The following is a 16,667-nucleotide window of genomic DNA, read 5'->3' on the forward strand; positions in this document are numbered from 1 at the left end:
GCACGATGCTTATTTACACTCAGACAAAAATCTGTTGACACGATGGTTTGCAGAAGTGGCATGATTTTGATTGGACCGAAGAAGTGTGAATTACCAGTTTTTAAGGTGGCAGGAGGCTGCAGTCTGAAGCTGTTTTAGAGGAGCGCTGCTAGTCTCAGCTTAAGGAGGGATATCGGCACAGGAAATACGTTGGGAGAGAGCAAACACCTGCTGCCCCCTCACCCCACAGTGTCTAACACACATACAAACCACACACAACCGCGTCTGTGCAGAAATAGCTTTTGTCTTTTTCTGCAACACTTACAGTCCAACTATATATTGTGTGTGTTTATAAAATTATATATACATACATATATGTATATATGACAATGTATATATATCTGTATATATATATTTTTTAATAAAACTTTTGTATAATTTGGTATTTGTGTTTCGTTTTGCTTTGTTTTGTTCTGGATTCACGTTCTTACATTTTCAATCTCATTTCCAGGCATGGAAGAAACGCTGGTTTATACTTCGCAGTGGCCGCATGAGTGGTGACCCTGACGTTCTGGAGTACTACAAGAATGATCACGCTAAGAAGCCCATTCGGGTGATCGACCTGCAGTGCTGTGAGCAGGTCGATGCAGGCCTGACCTTTAAGAGGAAGGAGTTCCAGGACAGCTATGTATTTGACATCAAGACTGTAGACCGCACTTTCTATCTTGTAGCTGAGACTGAGGAAGAGATGAACAAGTGGGTCCGCTCCATCTGCCACCTGTGTGGTTTCAACCAGTCGGACGACAGCCACGGTAGGGAACAGAAACACAGTTGCTCATCTATCAGCCTCAGTTTCTGTTTGTCTTTCCTTCTATCTTCTTTTTAAAAATCTTTAATTCACTAAAATAAATCTCTGAGAATTTTACTTTGTATTGCCATGTATTATCTTTTGGGCTAGCCAAGACAATTCATTTGCTGTTGGTCTGTTATTTAGTCTGCCTTGAATTCATATTTTCAAAAAATCTTTTACAGACCAAAATAACCAAAAAACAACTCACTTAATATGTTAAAGGGATGCATTGCTTCTTTTCTGCTTTTCAGGAAAGCTTAAAAATATCACCTAATGCTTTTAATAAATAAAAACTCCAAAAATAATCATATAACAATGTATACAGTTTAATACAGTTTTATAAAGCAGAATATAGTCATCTGTCTTTTATGAATCCTCTGTTGTACTTTTGCATGTTATTTGAACTTTTAACAGAGATTTAACCACATAATGTCAATGGCAACATTTCTGTCAAATAAATAGACATATTGTGTGAGACTGATATAGATTTTTCCTATAATTTTTTTTAAAGAAATGGTCATCCCTCTACTGTTTTATATCCAGAATGGTTTTTTTTTCTGGTTATGAGATATTTTAAAAGTTTGTTTTTGATATAGATTTTGGTACCGCTTAAGTTACGATCCACTGTGCATGTGAATGGATTGCCTTTATAGATGTCAATCCATAGATCAAGATTTTTGGTGTATGTAAAAATATCTCCATAGTTACAGTAAATATAAATATGTAGCTACAGTTACTATAGCTCATGATGCTCGGCATTTTTATTATTTTTATTCCAACCTATCCAGATTATATTCTTGCTGTTGTTTTCCCGCCATCTGGCAGCTGGTGGACGTTAGTCTTTGTGCACATGGTTGATCATGTGTAACATGCAATATGACCAGGTGTGGAATTAAAAACAACTAGAAAGAGTGTAATAATCCTCACATCATGAGGAGAGCTCTTTGGTTCACGTTCAATAATTATGAAAGTCCTGTGATGAATTTGAAATTGTATCAACTATGGCCAACAGAGTAAGGCTAAGGGAGTGGGTTTGGAAAGTGTGTATGTCATGACAACTGCTGTAGTGAGTACAGCCTCTTTAGTGTGCACACCACATCAGCCTTTTCACAGGGAAGTAACTATTTCGTTGTATTCACAGAACTATTTAGTCAGTGACAGTCAGGTTCTATTTTTATACTATTAGATGATAAATTGTAATTTAACATCCTTTTTTGTCTAAGTGAATTCTCTGAAAAGCCACTTAAAGGAATCTTGATTCCTGGTATTGTTTGTGCTTGAGGGTTTTCATCTTCAGATAAACTCTGATTTTAATTAGCATGGCAAACTAGAACTAATAAGTACTTTAAGTGTTTTAATGCTGGAGATGGGCATGAAAATGTTTGTTCGGGGGATTTTATCCAATTCATCTTTCTTAAAAATTCTTGTGCTCCCATGGTTCCCCTTCATGACAGTACCCTTTGTCGGCTACTATTTTTAAGCTTTGCATTTGGTATTTTGGTCATTGCTGTCCTGGCTTTTGGTATTGTTTCTGAACTGAAAGTGACCATATTTGGTTTGGCTAGCTATGTGGAAGTCATGTTCAGTGTATGATTGGATGGGGTGATAACTGACAACAACGAGCAAAATTTGATTACCATGAAAAAAATGGTCACGGGACTTAATACAGTCATGCTCCTGGCTTGTTTTCACAGCAGTACTGGTGGAGATGACAAAATGACTATAGGGGCCTAAAGTAGTGAAATAAAAGCTGCCCATTTACACTAATGTAAACCACTAAAGTGAAGATTTTATGACAACAAAAATAACCATTTACATGAGTTAAAGCTTTGCAAGTTACTTTATTTCAGCAATATTTAAATGTAAAATAGCCACTTTAAATGTTAGTAGCCACCTGTGGCTACAGGGTATTCTTAGCAGCTACACTGATGGCAGTACTTCAAAGGGTTACCGTGGTTACATAAATAACTGATAGTGGCTAATTATCATGCGTGCTGACGTGCTGGGAGGGGCAAACAGGGGCTAAAATGGAGCGTAACAATAGAATAGGTGTTGTAGCTATGTGTGATATAAAAGGAGTCTTTTTTGAAGATTAAAATATTTTGTATATCACTCCTCCCCCACCCAGACAAGCTAAATCTATTTTGGGGGGGAGGGTTGTAATTAAAAAGCATTGCCTCTTCATCCTGCTCTCTTTCCCATCTGTTACTAGATACAAGAATTTATCACCACACACATCTCAAGATCAGTCCACATAATATTTAACTTCCTTGTAAAACTAGCTTTACACAAGAGTTTCGTGCACAGGTCAGAATTTTCCAGGGAGTAAGTTGTTGACTTTCATGCAGATCCATCCTTCCCTTCCTGGTAGTACCGCCTGCCCGGTGCCTTGTTTGCTATCAGCTTGTTCTCAGTGTCTCAGTGAAAATAAATGATCACATCTTCAACTGCATCTATCAACACTCGCCCACTGTGCAGTTAGCTAGTGTTGCACATTTTGCCTTTCAGTACTGCTGTCCTGTTGAAAAAGCAAAGGCATGTTGATACAATTAGTAAAGAATTCGGACTCAATGTGGAAAAAAAACTATTACTCCAAGATCCAGTAATGTACCCTGTAAAGTCCTTCATTTATACAGAGCAAAATCTAAAGTTTACCTTAAAGGGCTTTAAAAGCTCTACAAACCCTATATCCAGAGTTTTAATTTGTTAAAAGATTACATTTGAATTTTTTGTGTGCGTTACAAAACAGTATTGCATTACTGACATCACATTATAGTAATGTGCTTTTTTTAATTACTATTTTATTACTATTTGTAAAGTCAGTAATCATGTGGTTTTTTTTTAATGCAAAAATCATCAAATGTGCCTACTCATAAATCCTTGAACAATTGCCTGACTTCAGGTCATGTAGTAGATGAAGAGTCAAGAATAGTAGTATGGCCTAGTGCTTTAGAAGAGTTCAGATAGGCGCATTATTTTGAATTTTTTGCTCTGATTTAAAATATAACAGCAAAGTACAAACTGCACTCAGTCCAGAATATCAGAAAAACTCACCAGTGCTGTCACCACATTTTGTCTCATAGCATCTGAAGAGGAAATGTCTTGTATTTCAACAGCATAACCACCGTCACCACAACATTTTTTTGTGAAATTCTCTTTAAGTGGGGAAACCTTTTCTAAAAAGGTTGCAAACCTTCATTCAAGTTAATAATACATGAAACTGAACATTTCTGCTTTAATACAAAAGTAATGTAGTAAGTAGTGTAAAGCAGAATATTTTTTTATAAAATACTTTTTAAAAGATTTTAGGAGCTAGCCCCTATGGCTTCTTTATGTGAATAAAGCAGCAGCCGGAAGTATCTTTGCCATTAGTGACCCCAGCTGGGCTTTTATCAACCACAGATAATTGACTGCCAACAGAAGTGCCAGTAATTATGGTCAAAAAAGGATGTAGGTAGTCTGGATTATATTTTAGCTAATAACCAAAACTGCTGTTGAAAATTTTCAGTACCGTTCTGACAACACAGTCCTGCCGTGTGGTAGTTCTTTTTTTTTTTTTTTTTAGCACATTCCAGCTGTAAGAAACTGCCTGTTTGCATGCAGCCCATCACTGGGCTGCATGCAAAAGTTGAGGTCACTGAGCAAATGTTTGTTAGTAAGAGAAGTGGAGGGGACGAGGAGGCGTGCAGTAACGATGCAACCTTGAGCCCTTGTGCCTGCATCAGTATTCTTCCTGCAACCTCTCTGATCTCAATCGTGCCATGAACACATAGCACTCGTGGGGGTGAGCCATTTAACCATGAAACAAATCAACTGTTGTTAATTGCTGAAATCCGATCGGTTGCTCAATCTTTCATTTGTGTGTTTTGTGATTATATTTTCATGAAGGTGCTAGCATATGTGGATGCTCACTGAAGCTAACAGAAAATCAAATATGATAAACATCTTTTAGCTATAAAGATATTTTATGGGTTCTTCTCTTAGCAGGCAGCTGCAGCAATGACGTGAGTGTGTCATCTAACAGACTGGGAATTCCCTCTTTGAAAGAAAACAAGCTAGGCTGGAAAACAAATAAGAAGTTGCTTCCTCTTATGGAAATTGCATAATGTGACAGAGACATACAAACACAAATACTAAATTATGCAGATATCATGTTTCGTGTCATACAGAGACTTGATTAAATCGGCTTCCATATTTTAGTTTTTCAACAACTGTTGCATTCCAGTAACAGCAAGAACTCAATATTACAGATTGTGCAAAGTGTCACATTTCTTGTTCTTGCTACACTGTCAGTGTGAATTTTTGGCAGGATCTCTTATATCAGCACCCTGAGCTGAAGTTACCTTTTGTCAGTCAAAGTTGGCTTTATCTGTAAGCTGCAGCTCAAGTCAAAACTATTAGGAAGGATGGCCAATTGCAGCACTTAACAGTTCATTGTTACACAACCCTCTTGTTGTCTCGCTATCTTGTAATGTGACTCATTGCTTTTCTGTTTCCCTTTCATATGCACACTTTCTCACACTTGCATTCATACATTTTCCAGTCAGTTCCAGTATGGCATTTGGCACATTACTTGTGCTAATACTCTTAGTATTGTTCTTCTTTAGAGGACCAACTGTGCAAATATATTTTTCAGTTATGTAATATCCTTAAAGTTTTGTTACTCTAAGAGCAGACTGCTCTACTGCTCTCGCTGTTGCTCTGTAAATATCTCTCTAAATATACATATATGCTTAAATATTATGCAAACCATATTTCACAGTCGCTGTTTCATGTCTTACAATCTCTAAATGCATTTCTGCCTTCTCCCCTCCCAAAGTGCCCTTCATCTCCATTGATTTTTGTTGAAACAATGAGACTCCATGGCTCTGGAAGGTCAGGTTTCTGCTGCCAAAGAGCAGTCTGAGGACAGGTTTCTGTTGCTGCCAATGCCATGCAAACCACAATATCAATGGCAGCATTTCTGAAAACCAGAGACTTGAAAATGTATTGTACACACTCGTCATCAAAATTGTTATAGAAGAGGGGCTGACTTTTCTGTTTGTAAAATAAAGAATTTCAGCAGCTTTAGGATGTTCAAAGACGCATAAAGAAAGAATCATGTTCACTTTTAGTGGTTGTTTTCATTTGCAAGCATATTACAGTTAATATTTTCATTTTGAACAAGTATTGATGTCCAACACCAATTTTTTGTTAACTAGACAAAAGTGAGGATTACTAAAGAGTAATTTTGAAACCGATTTCCTTGCATAGACACATCCCAAATTGCATGTTTTTCTTGTTCTTAGAATCTGTTGATGAGTGTTGTTGTTATCAGATGCTGATGGCTGGGTGTGTGGCGTGTGCCTGCACCCGGGGAGACCCACCCCCGAGCACAATCTAATGAATGGAACATCGTCTCGTCAATCATGGGCTTTGTTCTGCTCTCGGCTGGCTGTTTGAACTCAGAGACAAGGATAATCTCCAGTTAGGGGTGATTTTTTTTTTTTTTTTTTTCTTGTGAGCAGTACTTTTTTTGGTCCATCTTTTACATGATAGGACCCATTGTTTTGTTTTTTGATGGATCATGTTATCAGCCATGAAATGAAAAAAATCTATTTATAACTGTAAATGTAGCAGCCTGAGTTGTAGAGGCATTAAAATGGATGAATGGAGGGATGTGGCCAGTTTTGAAAAAAATAATGGAACTGTTACTGTCGAGGGAATATTGTGATCTACTCGAAACTTCCCCATTTGATCATTCATAAAGGCACAGATTTTGTACTAGGAACCTGCTTAAAGATATGAAGATAAAAAAAAGATTGGTCATTGTTTTGTTTGTTTTTTTCTTGCACATTGACCGTGCAAGAAAAAAAAACACGAAAAGTCAGTTATGCTGTGGGAGGAAATGGCAAGACGTCAAGCTCCCTTTCAAGACAGGAATTTAACTTATTGCAGCAAACTGAAAGCCGTAGTGAAAGTTATCAAACCAAGATAATCTTTGCATTTTCTTGTCCTTATAAAATCAAAATACATTCAAATAGAACAGAAGGGATGATGTGCGCATTTATAGAAACAGTTGCGGCAAGCTACTACTAAAGGAGTATCATTTTACAAATTAATTCAAATGCATAGATGAATCAGAGTAATCACATGAGCCACAGTGCAGTCTTTGCTGCACTGATATTCTGCTCAAACCTTGCTTAGTAGAAGCTGCATAACTCTCATGCCTACACTTTTTCTAAACAGCAATTAGGAAAAAGTGACACATGCATTTATTAGGTATATGTTTTTTTTAAGCAGAAAATCAGAACAAGTTATGTTCATCCTGTATTAGTGTCTGACAGTTTCCTTTTCCCCCTTCTACCTTGCAATTCTTCATTAGCACCATGTGACTATTGATTTATAAGTTTAATTTTAGAGAAACTTGTGGACAGTACAAATGGAGACCTCATGGAAAAAATGATATTTGCAAGTGTATCCATTTTCTATACTGTAAAGCTGTATTTGTCAAGAATTATTAGATCTAACAGTACATAGTATATATACTTGTTAAAAATGGATGTAACAGGCTTTTAAGATGACTAGCGACAAGGGTAATGTACACACTCTTTATAAGTTGGACCCCTAAATGTGCATTTATGTTAAAAGCTTTGGGGCGACTCCTTATGGTTGTAAAAAGAAATTCAGTTCTATAGAAGTCTATGAAAAAGTAACCCGCCTGCTCATCTCAGTTTGCCTGTCTTATGTCTTAATTGATGTGGCGTGATGTTAATATTTTATATTTTTAAGGTAAAATTGAATATGGTAGGATACAAATTAGAGCTTTGCTACCTTGTGATTTATCGGATACTGCTGTATGCAGTGCTCTCCATGTCTCACCTAGATCCATAGCCCTCTTTTGGTGTTTGGTTTATGTTAACAATTAAAATGCCAAACTCAAGGTTTTGAAAGAGGAATCCAAAATCCCAGTGGCTGTGTCTATCTTTTATTTGCAGTCTATATATATCTCTTTATTTCTTTTTATATCTATCCATCACCTTATAGAGGTGGATCATGAAATTGAAAATTATTTTCAGTTTTATAATTTAGCCAGATGCTGTAATTCAGCGGCCCAGAATAGCACAAGCCATTTAATTGATTGATGAGTGCAGTGTTTTGAGGGGAAACTGATGTTACTGTGGGGTCAGATGGTGATGCTCACGTGGTATTGAGTGGGCACAGGGGGTAATGTGATCAGCTCCTGCGTGTTTAGTCTGCGTAATACTCTTTTGAACTCTTTTCAAGGGAAACCTTGCTCTAGCAGAGTAAGAATGCCATGCAAACATCTCTCTTCACTGCTGATGTTACCCATGTCAGCAGCAGCCTAGTTTCTTCTTCATCCAGTTATATCACTGTCATGGAAACGTCCCATACCCTCAGCAACCACACATCCAAATGGACCCAGTATGTAGCCCACTGGGACACAGTGCTTTTTTATAGACTGCCAAGCAGATTTGGACAACAAATAATGTAGCTATGTTCAGCACTTGGACTCAGCTGTAGAAACAGTTTAGTGCTCATGTACTGAATACATTTTCAGATGAACATCCAAAAGTAGTGGTCTCCTTTTCAAGGGCACGCAGACCTCAGACATATTGTGTCACCTGATTGTGTCTCGCACACAGACACACACAACAACCCCCACAATCATCAGCACCACCACCAAAACCAAGACCACTGCCAGGCCTTTGTGTAGACTCTTGATGTATCTGAGGTTAATGTGCAGTACTTACTGCAGCTGTTTGAGCCACAAGATGGTATTGTTAAGTGCAATCTCTGACAAAAACCATTAAGGAAATAATGGTTTTGAAGTACTTACATTCAAGGCATGTGTTTAGAGTGTACCTTAAATCATTATCTTTTATGCAGTATTTAAGGGTTTCACTTGCAACGCTGATGAAAAATTCAGCTGCTTCCTGTATATTTCAATTCAATAGGTCAGTGGTACTTTCTATTTTTATTTCTAATTTCATATTAAATTATCATATGTCTATGTCTTATTCTGGTTGGACTGGGAGGAAATGAGCACTCTACAAAGACCTTCTTGTCATGAGTGATCCAGCATGGTTCTAATTTTGGCCCTCTGAGCAGCAGCCAGCTTATATTAGATTATGGCCACAGACTCAATGAGACAGTAGGTGATGTATTATAGAACATAATTGGAAAATTGCTCATGAACTTAGGAGCTCTTTGACCCAGCAAAGCCATGTGTCATTCACCAACCAAAAGGGTCCTTCAATGCATTGCTGTTGATGGTCTGATATTTGTTTCAAGCATGGAAAGAACTCTTTGTCTTTTTAAACTGCCTTTGATGTTGGTGCTTCAGTTTGAATTTAGTGAAAAGAAACCGTTTTGGGTAATGAAATCAGCCTCAAAACTAAAAACCGAAGAAAAAAAGAAACAAAAATCACTACTAACCTCTTATTTTATTTTACTCCTTCCTCTTAGTTTTATTGGCTTACTTTTTAAGCTGTGGTATTGTTATTTATACGACTCTGGTAAATAATAAGCATTTTTCCACCTTACTTTGAGCGTCCCAGTACATTAGCTAGTGTAGCGAAAATTTGTAGCATCTGTGGGGACATATGAGTGTTTTTATTTTCTGCTCTTCTCTCTGTTTCTGTTTTGCGGCTTTGTTCTGTGTTGCTGGAATTGCTTTCCAGTGGCAACATACATCATTAGGTCCATTAGTGTCAGTGATGAGCTATATAGGCTGTTCCATCAGCACACTGAAGCAGTCATCCTTCATGTTGTTCTGATTCTGACAGTGATATGTGCAGTTAATCAAAAATCTTTTAGACATAGAGAAAAACATTATCTTGTGCAGCGGTCACATGTTACTCTTTAGTTGAAGTTTTGTTGTCTCCGCAGGATAAAAGTCATCAAGCCTGCTTCTGTTTTTTTCATTGCATCTCTCCGCTCTGGTGCGCGGGGCGGGGGCTATTTTTTGACAACAGATCAATATATCTACCCATATTCATGGGCCTAGTACTCACCACACTGGATGAAAGCTTTTACAAAGCTTTTTGTGGAGAAAGGAGATGATGCCTAACCAGCCTAGGGAGAATGGAATTGCTCAGAACAATGGTGTAATTGAGGATCACTGGGGAGAGTCCCCGCCTGTGTTGCTGTGGGCCTGGGCATCTCGCTTGTGTCCACTAGCTTGGAGTCCTCATAGCATAGCCCTTTTTTTCCCTCAGGCATGGATGTGACCTCATTCAGCAAATTGGACTCCAGAAAACCCCCACCCTCCAACTGTCCAACATGCATACACACATGCTCACACACCACATTTGTATCTGTTTCTCAGCACATATTATGACTCACAGAACATTGCCTTCTTCTTAAAGGGCAGTTTGACCCATAGCTTGCTTTGTAAAGGCCTGATAAAGATTGAGGAGAGTCACAGTGGACAGACAAATTCAACGAAAAAGTGAAAAGCAATACTAGTCATTTGTCTGACGGAAAAGTTGATTTTACACTCCCTCCTGCTTCTAAAAAGGGAAAGGTTTTCTTTTTGTCCTCGTTTATATGTTTTGGTTCAAGACTGTTGTCAGATAGTATTTTCTTTTTTTAAGCTTCGAAGATTCTTGCTTATGCAAAATCTTTCATTTACTGTACAGTGAAAGAAAGAGATTACTGTCAGCAGTAGCTGAGATTTTTTTCTCTTTCGCCTATCAGCTAGTGTTGCACAATGCACCATAGGTCGATGTTTCAGTGGGCTGCCTACTCACTACTCCTTCTGCTCAGTGTGCACCTCCTCATTTTGGCTTTCTGCCCAGTCTATTTCCAGCATCCCCATCTCAGATTTGTCTTTTCTTTATAGTCTTTCACTGGAAAATATCAGGGATGTCACACAGAAGCAATAAGATTGTGAGATCATGTTGTTCACATAGTCCCACTGTGCAAAACAGTAGGTGGCTCCATAAAAATAAAAAGCAGGCACATTGACCTTGGTCAAAAAGGATAACTTGGATCATGTGCTGTTCAACTGCTTGTTCTCTGCATCCCAAAAAGCAAGAGGATACGATTTTCTGTCTTCCCTAGAGATAAATCCCTGTTCTCTATTGATTTGAGTGTAGACTGATTGCGCCTAACTACAAGACTAGGTCATCTGAAGACCTAGAACCCTTTCACCCTTTAGTGCAAAGATTTTGACAGCAGAAGTGAAATGTGTAAGGGATGATTATTAAGCTCATAATTTCTAAAGCATAATACTGTGTAACATATCACTTCTACAGAAAACTAACCTAAGTGAAATAATCAATTATTCCAATGTCTCCTCTCTGCAGATGGCAGGTTACACCATATGCCCCGTTCTGTTGGAGCAGATGTCACCGGCTCAATGGCTCCTTTGACCGGAGAACGCAAGTCCTCTGCCCCCGTCCATTCCAGCCAGCCAGTGCTCTTCACATTTGATGTGCCTGTGCGCCACACACACCATAACTCCATGTCCAACAGTGCACCCCAGGACTACCTCCTCCTCCACCAGTGCATTAGCAGGAAGACAGAAAGTGCACGGTAAAGGTCATGACCTTCAGGCGTCCTGTGTCAGTTTCCTGTTTTCCGTTAATGCAGGTCAACGTACAGGTTTACAGCGTTTCCTCAGCTTAGAAGCCTCTGAGGGTTAGAAGTAACATTTTAGGGTTGAGAATTGTGACGTCACCAAATGTGTGTGTGAGTGTGAGTGCCGCATGTGCTGTGGAAGCGCATATGATGAAGCATTGTGGAAAGATAACCAAACAGTATAAACAAAGAAGGTTGAAATTAGATCCAATTTGAAAATGAGAAAAAGTATAGTGGATTGGATTTTGTAACATGGTATAAACATTTGGTTTGCTGTGCTGATAATTATTAGAATAAACAATCAGATGTTGGATCTTTTTTGTTTATTCGGTTTAGCAAATACTATAAAAATGAAAGTATTTTGTCACATTAATGCAAAAAGGCTCTAAACAAGATCCAGCCATGACCCAGGCTTGTGTTTAATTATCTTAATCAGTCATTTGAAAAATGACAAACATTGAATGCAATGAGTTGCAAATTTCTTTAATCAAGTGTTTTATTGAAAGTACTACAAAGACAAATTGCCAAATGTTGAAAGTGATACATTTGAATTTCTTTTTGATATTTGCCGAATTTTAATTTCATTGCCCGCACCACATCTAAAAACAATTGGTACATGGATATATTTGCCAGAGTACTGCATCATCTTTTCTTTTAACTGTCTGTAAACACTGAAGAGAACAATTGCTGCAGTTTTTGAAAGCAGAAAATGTTCAGACTCTAGGCTGATAGAGGATTCAGCTGCTCAACAGATTTCAGCTTTCTTTGTTGCATTTTTTCATTTCATGATGTGCCAAATGTTTCAGTGGGTTTACAGGTCTGGACTGCAGGCAGGCCATTTTTTGCAACCAGAGCCTGCTGTTGGTTGTATTGTCGTATTGATTTATTTTTTCTTTTCATGGTTTAACATATACTTGCAAATGTAGTGATAAAATGCATTCACTTAAAATCCTCTTGCAAAGTGCTATTCAGGGATTTCCATTACAGATTAATGTGTGTCTAATAGACACTTGTCATAATTCTCTGAATCCTTTTTAATAATATGCATCATAGATCCTGATCTCCACATTTTTGACAACATTAATTTAAGAACCATTATTTTTAAAATGCTGAGCGATTTGCCCATAAGGTCTTTCTTATAGGAGCAGACCCTCACCATCTACACTTGCGTAAGTCTCAGCCACTCTAGGATGTCCTGTTATTAATTAAACAAAGTAGTTGTTCCACTAGGTGTATTTTTTTTCCACGTTATGCATTTACAGTCTTTTGTTGCTCTATTTCAACCTTTTTGAAACATGTTGCTTGCCTTAAATTAAATTCAGTACATGTTTATCTAAAAAATACCACAGCGTGCTAGACTTTATATGACTTTGTAACATGTGATAATGCCCTAGCTTTGTGGTTGTAAAGCAAAATGTGAACAAATGCAGAGGTGTGAATACATGTGGGGTAACTAGAAGTAGGTACATAAATGCCTGCGTCAGCTACATGCTGAGCAGGAGAATAAAAGGGACCAGGCATTTATATTAAATGCGCTCTTGTGTTTTGCATCAGCATGCACCTCGCTTTCTACCGCCTTTGTGCCCGTTTTTTAAGAATCAAAAGTCAGCTTTAATAATGATGCCATTCAGCAGATAGCCGGCACAGTAGATGATCAATGAGGTTGAGGCAGCAATTCATCACTCCTATAGGTTTAAACTCACCCAGGGAAGAACTGCCCTCTCAGCCACACGATTTGCACATAAATCTGCTGCATTGGACCTCTGCAAAACCCAGGAAATCAAACCTCACAATCCATCTCATCAGCTTTATGCAGATATTTATGTCGCTAGCTTCTGTTTCACAATTGTGCTAATTAAGACAGGCATCTGGTGGCAGGGTATGATTCATGTCAGAATGAAACTCCATGGGTCTGACTAGAATTAATCTGCGTAAAAAGCCCACAAATCAGCCACAATGATGGAATACAGAGCAATGAGCAAAATTATTGATTGATGATGAAAATCCACAGGAGACAGAAGAAGAAGAATTGATGGAACAAAGTGTGTTATTTGACATGAAAAAGAAATTAGATTAGAGAGAGCAAAATGTTATGTCAATATTAATGGTGTGGCATTAATGCATTATCTCTTATTACAATAAAGAGTTCATGTAACCATTAGAAGCCTGCAATTTAAATTGCATATTTGCACACAGCTCCCTCAGCAAACATACAGAAACAACTAACTGAGGATAACTTTCAGTTGCATTGCTCCACTAACTAGACCAAAATTTCTAAGGAGCAGCGTTGCTTTGGTTTTCTCTCAAGGTCAAGCCCTTCAAAGGAGCCAGACTAAATGAGGCATGTCCCTAGGGTGCCTAACCGAGACTGAGAAACTCTGGGAAAGTCATAGAGTTCCCTCTCCCCCTCCCTTGACAGGGAAACCCTCTTTTGTCAATGCTGAAAACATAAAAATAAAGAAGCTTTTCAAAGAATGATTAAAAATACTGAATTCAAAAACGCCCGTCCCCCCCAGGCATTAGAGGCAAAAATGTTGCCTGTGGCATTGGATAAAATACTTGTATTGTTCATTGAGCCATCTAAAAAATAACTAAATCACTAAATAAGGTATTTTAGCTCCATAGGTATCATTAACTGGATATCAAGTATATTGTTCTTTAATTGTGTGCTTAATGCTTATAAAGATAAAGTTCCCTCTGTAGTGCCATGGTACCATCTAGTGGCTATTTTGGTGATTACACTAAAGTGACAGTAAACACTGTAATAGAAGAGATGATGGTTCATTTTTGTTTAGATAGGCTGGCGCAGTACTTAATTCACAACATGAGAAAAAGAACGGTAGATAAAAGAAAAGCAGCAAGAAAGTTTCCAAAATAAAAGTTTGTGTGTGTGTGTTTGTGTGTATCCTCTCTGTGCTGCAGAAGTGCCAGTTTCTCCCAGTCCACACGAAGCAAGAGTGCACAGCTGCATGGCTTTTACAGCCTTCCCAAGCCAGGAAAACACCAGTTGCCAGTGCACGATGACTCGACCCAGGAGGCCTGCTACGTTCTTCCAAGGGGTTACAGCTCGGAGGCCCCAGCTCACAGTGGTCTAGGTGATCCTGAGCTTGAGAATGAGGAGGTCTACACTTTCAAAACGCCTTGCAATGCCCTTGCCACAATGCACAGCAATGAACGCTTGCCTGATAACTATGATCTGCCTACACCACCTGGCTCCTTCTATCAGATCCCCAGGACATTTGATAAAAATCACAACGCCTTGACACCCTCTAGCTCTGAATCCTCATATAATCCTCCTCCCAGACCCCCTAAACCCAGTCAAGGGTCTGAGGGTCAGTGGGGGAGTCCTCAGTCAGTAGGGAGCCAGAATGAAGAGGTAATGTCTGCAGTGTCAGTCATCCCACGCAGAAATACTCTCCCTGCTGTCGAGAACATCAGACTGCACAGAGGTACGCAGGAAATAATTAGTGCTATGACTGCTTTGCTAATACGTTTTCACTTCTTCTCTGTTTTTGACAAATAGCAAACACTTTTTGCATCACCCACCTTCTTCTCTTTCACTGACTCTTTCTATATTCTTCTGCTTTTCACTTTGGTGATTTAAAGTTAGCAACTAAGCAGAAACAAGCGTCCCAGTCTGGCAAACTCTGTCCTGTTGAGATGCTAATGAAATTCAAGCCATACAGCCTGCTTCAGAATTTTTCATTCCAGGCTTTTTTCTGCCATGTGAAAAAAGCTTCCGTAGACACAATGCATGGCTTCTTAGCTTGCTGTGGTTATTGCTTTGCAAAGTCCATCCTTAGCCATCATATAGGTAGAAACAAGAGCTGATGTGTGACCACTTTTTTTTTAAATATTAAAAAGGCCCTTCCTACATATAAATTGATCTCTATTGCAGGGATTGTTATACAGTATTTAAGTCATGTAGGCATGGAATGTTACTTTTACACTTGCGCAGCTTTTTCCCTTTCAAACTTTCTGACAGTGGTAAATATTGATCATTTCCTTCACCCTTCTCCACAGGATCCTCCTTTGAAACTAACAATCAACATCGTTTCATCCATTTCAACCACTCAGGCCAGTCTATGGAGTCAGTCAATGATGGATTCAGCTCTTACCTGGTGAGTAACTCTCCCTTGAACTGCACTGCCTCCTCAGATAGATCCTGTTAGCAGTCAATCATAAACTGCAGAGATAGAAAAGGAAATACTTCTATATTTATTCCAACTGAGTGCCACAGTTTTCCTTCAAGTCCAGAGAGATTGTGAGAGTCATTTGCCCTCTGTCTCTTTTGATGGCAGAGACAGACACCACTTACTCGCTCAGACAGCGGCAATTCAGATGACAACTACGTGCCCATGAATCCTGGCTCCTCACCACTCAGCGCTTGCCAGGCTGACAGTCCTAAGAATATCTACATTCCTATGAGCCCAGGGCCACATCACTTTGATTTCCCAGGATTCTCTGCAACTTTACCTGCCCGCAAGGCGAGCAGTGCCTCCTTGTGCCACAGGCCCAGTCGTCTCAGTGATGTTACACCACCGCCTATCTATCGCGACCTCAAACCTGACAGAAAATGTGAGATTTTGACACTTAGCTTCTCACTAAGAGCATGCTTCAAATCAGCTCTAAAATCTGTTGTAAATTGTTGAAGACCATGATAATTGTTAATAACATATGTTCTTGTTTTTCTGCAGCAAAGCCAACACCTCTTGATTTGAAGAACAATGGGATCATTGATGAGCTGCCATTTAAGAGTCCAGTCACTATGTCCTGGACACGACCCATGTGAGTCTTATATCAGCGCATTCCACACACACACAGTCAAGAATCATTACATAGCAGGCAGTACAGATGTTACAGATTTTTTCCCCCCCTTATGTTTCTTTAGGCCTGCTATGAACTGCACATCCTCCCAGCACTGTAGACCCATCTCTACACAAAGCATCACCAGCACCGACTCTGCAGACAGTGAAGAGAATTATGTGGCTATGGTAGGTCCAGGGAGCTGGACGGGGAGACTGGGGAGAGTACATTGTGTTCTTTGTTTTAACGATCCACTTATTTGTATGCACTGCTAACTCACTGCATACTGTGTGAGTGAAACCTCCCTCCTATTACATTAGCAGAACCCAGCGTCTACCTCCCCAGCCGTGAGTGGCACCAGCAGCCCAGCCCCTAGGAAATGTGGCAACGTGGACTACCTAGCACTGGAATTCCAGCCTGGGACACCCAACCCACACAGAAAAGT

At 39.1% G+C, this 16,667-nt stretch overlaps 1 protein-coding gene across 2 annotated transcripts in view; it reads left to right on the forward strand.

The window, feature by feature from the left end:
- The window catches only part of gab2 (GRB2-associated binding protein 2), a 34,376-nt gene that overhangs the window by 13,943 nt on the left and 3,766 nt on the right, over positions 1-16,667 (forward strand). Inside the window, exons 2-9 of one of the 2 annotated variants that reach the window (XM_063493861.1) lie at positions 491-791; positions 11,143-11,371; positions 14,339-14,865; positions 15,440-15,537; positions 15,718-15,994; positions 16,114-16,204; positions 16,308-16,410; positions 16,543-16,665. In XM_063493861.1, coding sequence (XP_063349931.1) covers positions 491-791; positions 11,143-11,371; positions 14,339-14,865; positions 15,440-15,537; positions 15,718-15,994; positions 16,114-16,204; positions 16,308-16,410; positions 16,543-16,665 — 1,749 coding nt within the window. The remainder of the gene's footprint in view (positions 1-490; positions 792-11,142; positions 11,372-14,338; positions 14,866-15,439; positions 15,538-15,717; positions 15,995-16,113; positions 16,205-16,307; positions 16,411-16,542; positions 16,666-16,667) is intronic. The other variant, XM_063493862.1, reaches the window with a different exon arrangement.

The sequence above is a fragment of the Pelmatolapia mariae genome, linkage group LG14 (assembly GCF_036321145.2).
Source record: "Pelmatolapia mariae isolate MD_Pm_ZW linkage group LG14, Pm_UMD_F_2, whole genome shotgun sequence".
Lineage (NCBI taxonomy): Eukaryota > Metazoa > Chordata > Actinopteri > Cichliformes > Cichlidae > Pelmatolapia > Pelmatolapia mariae.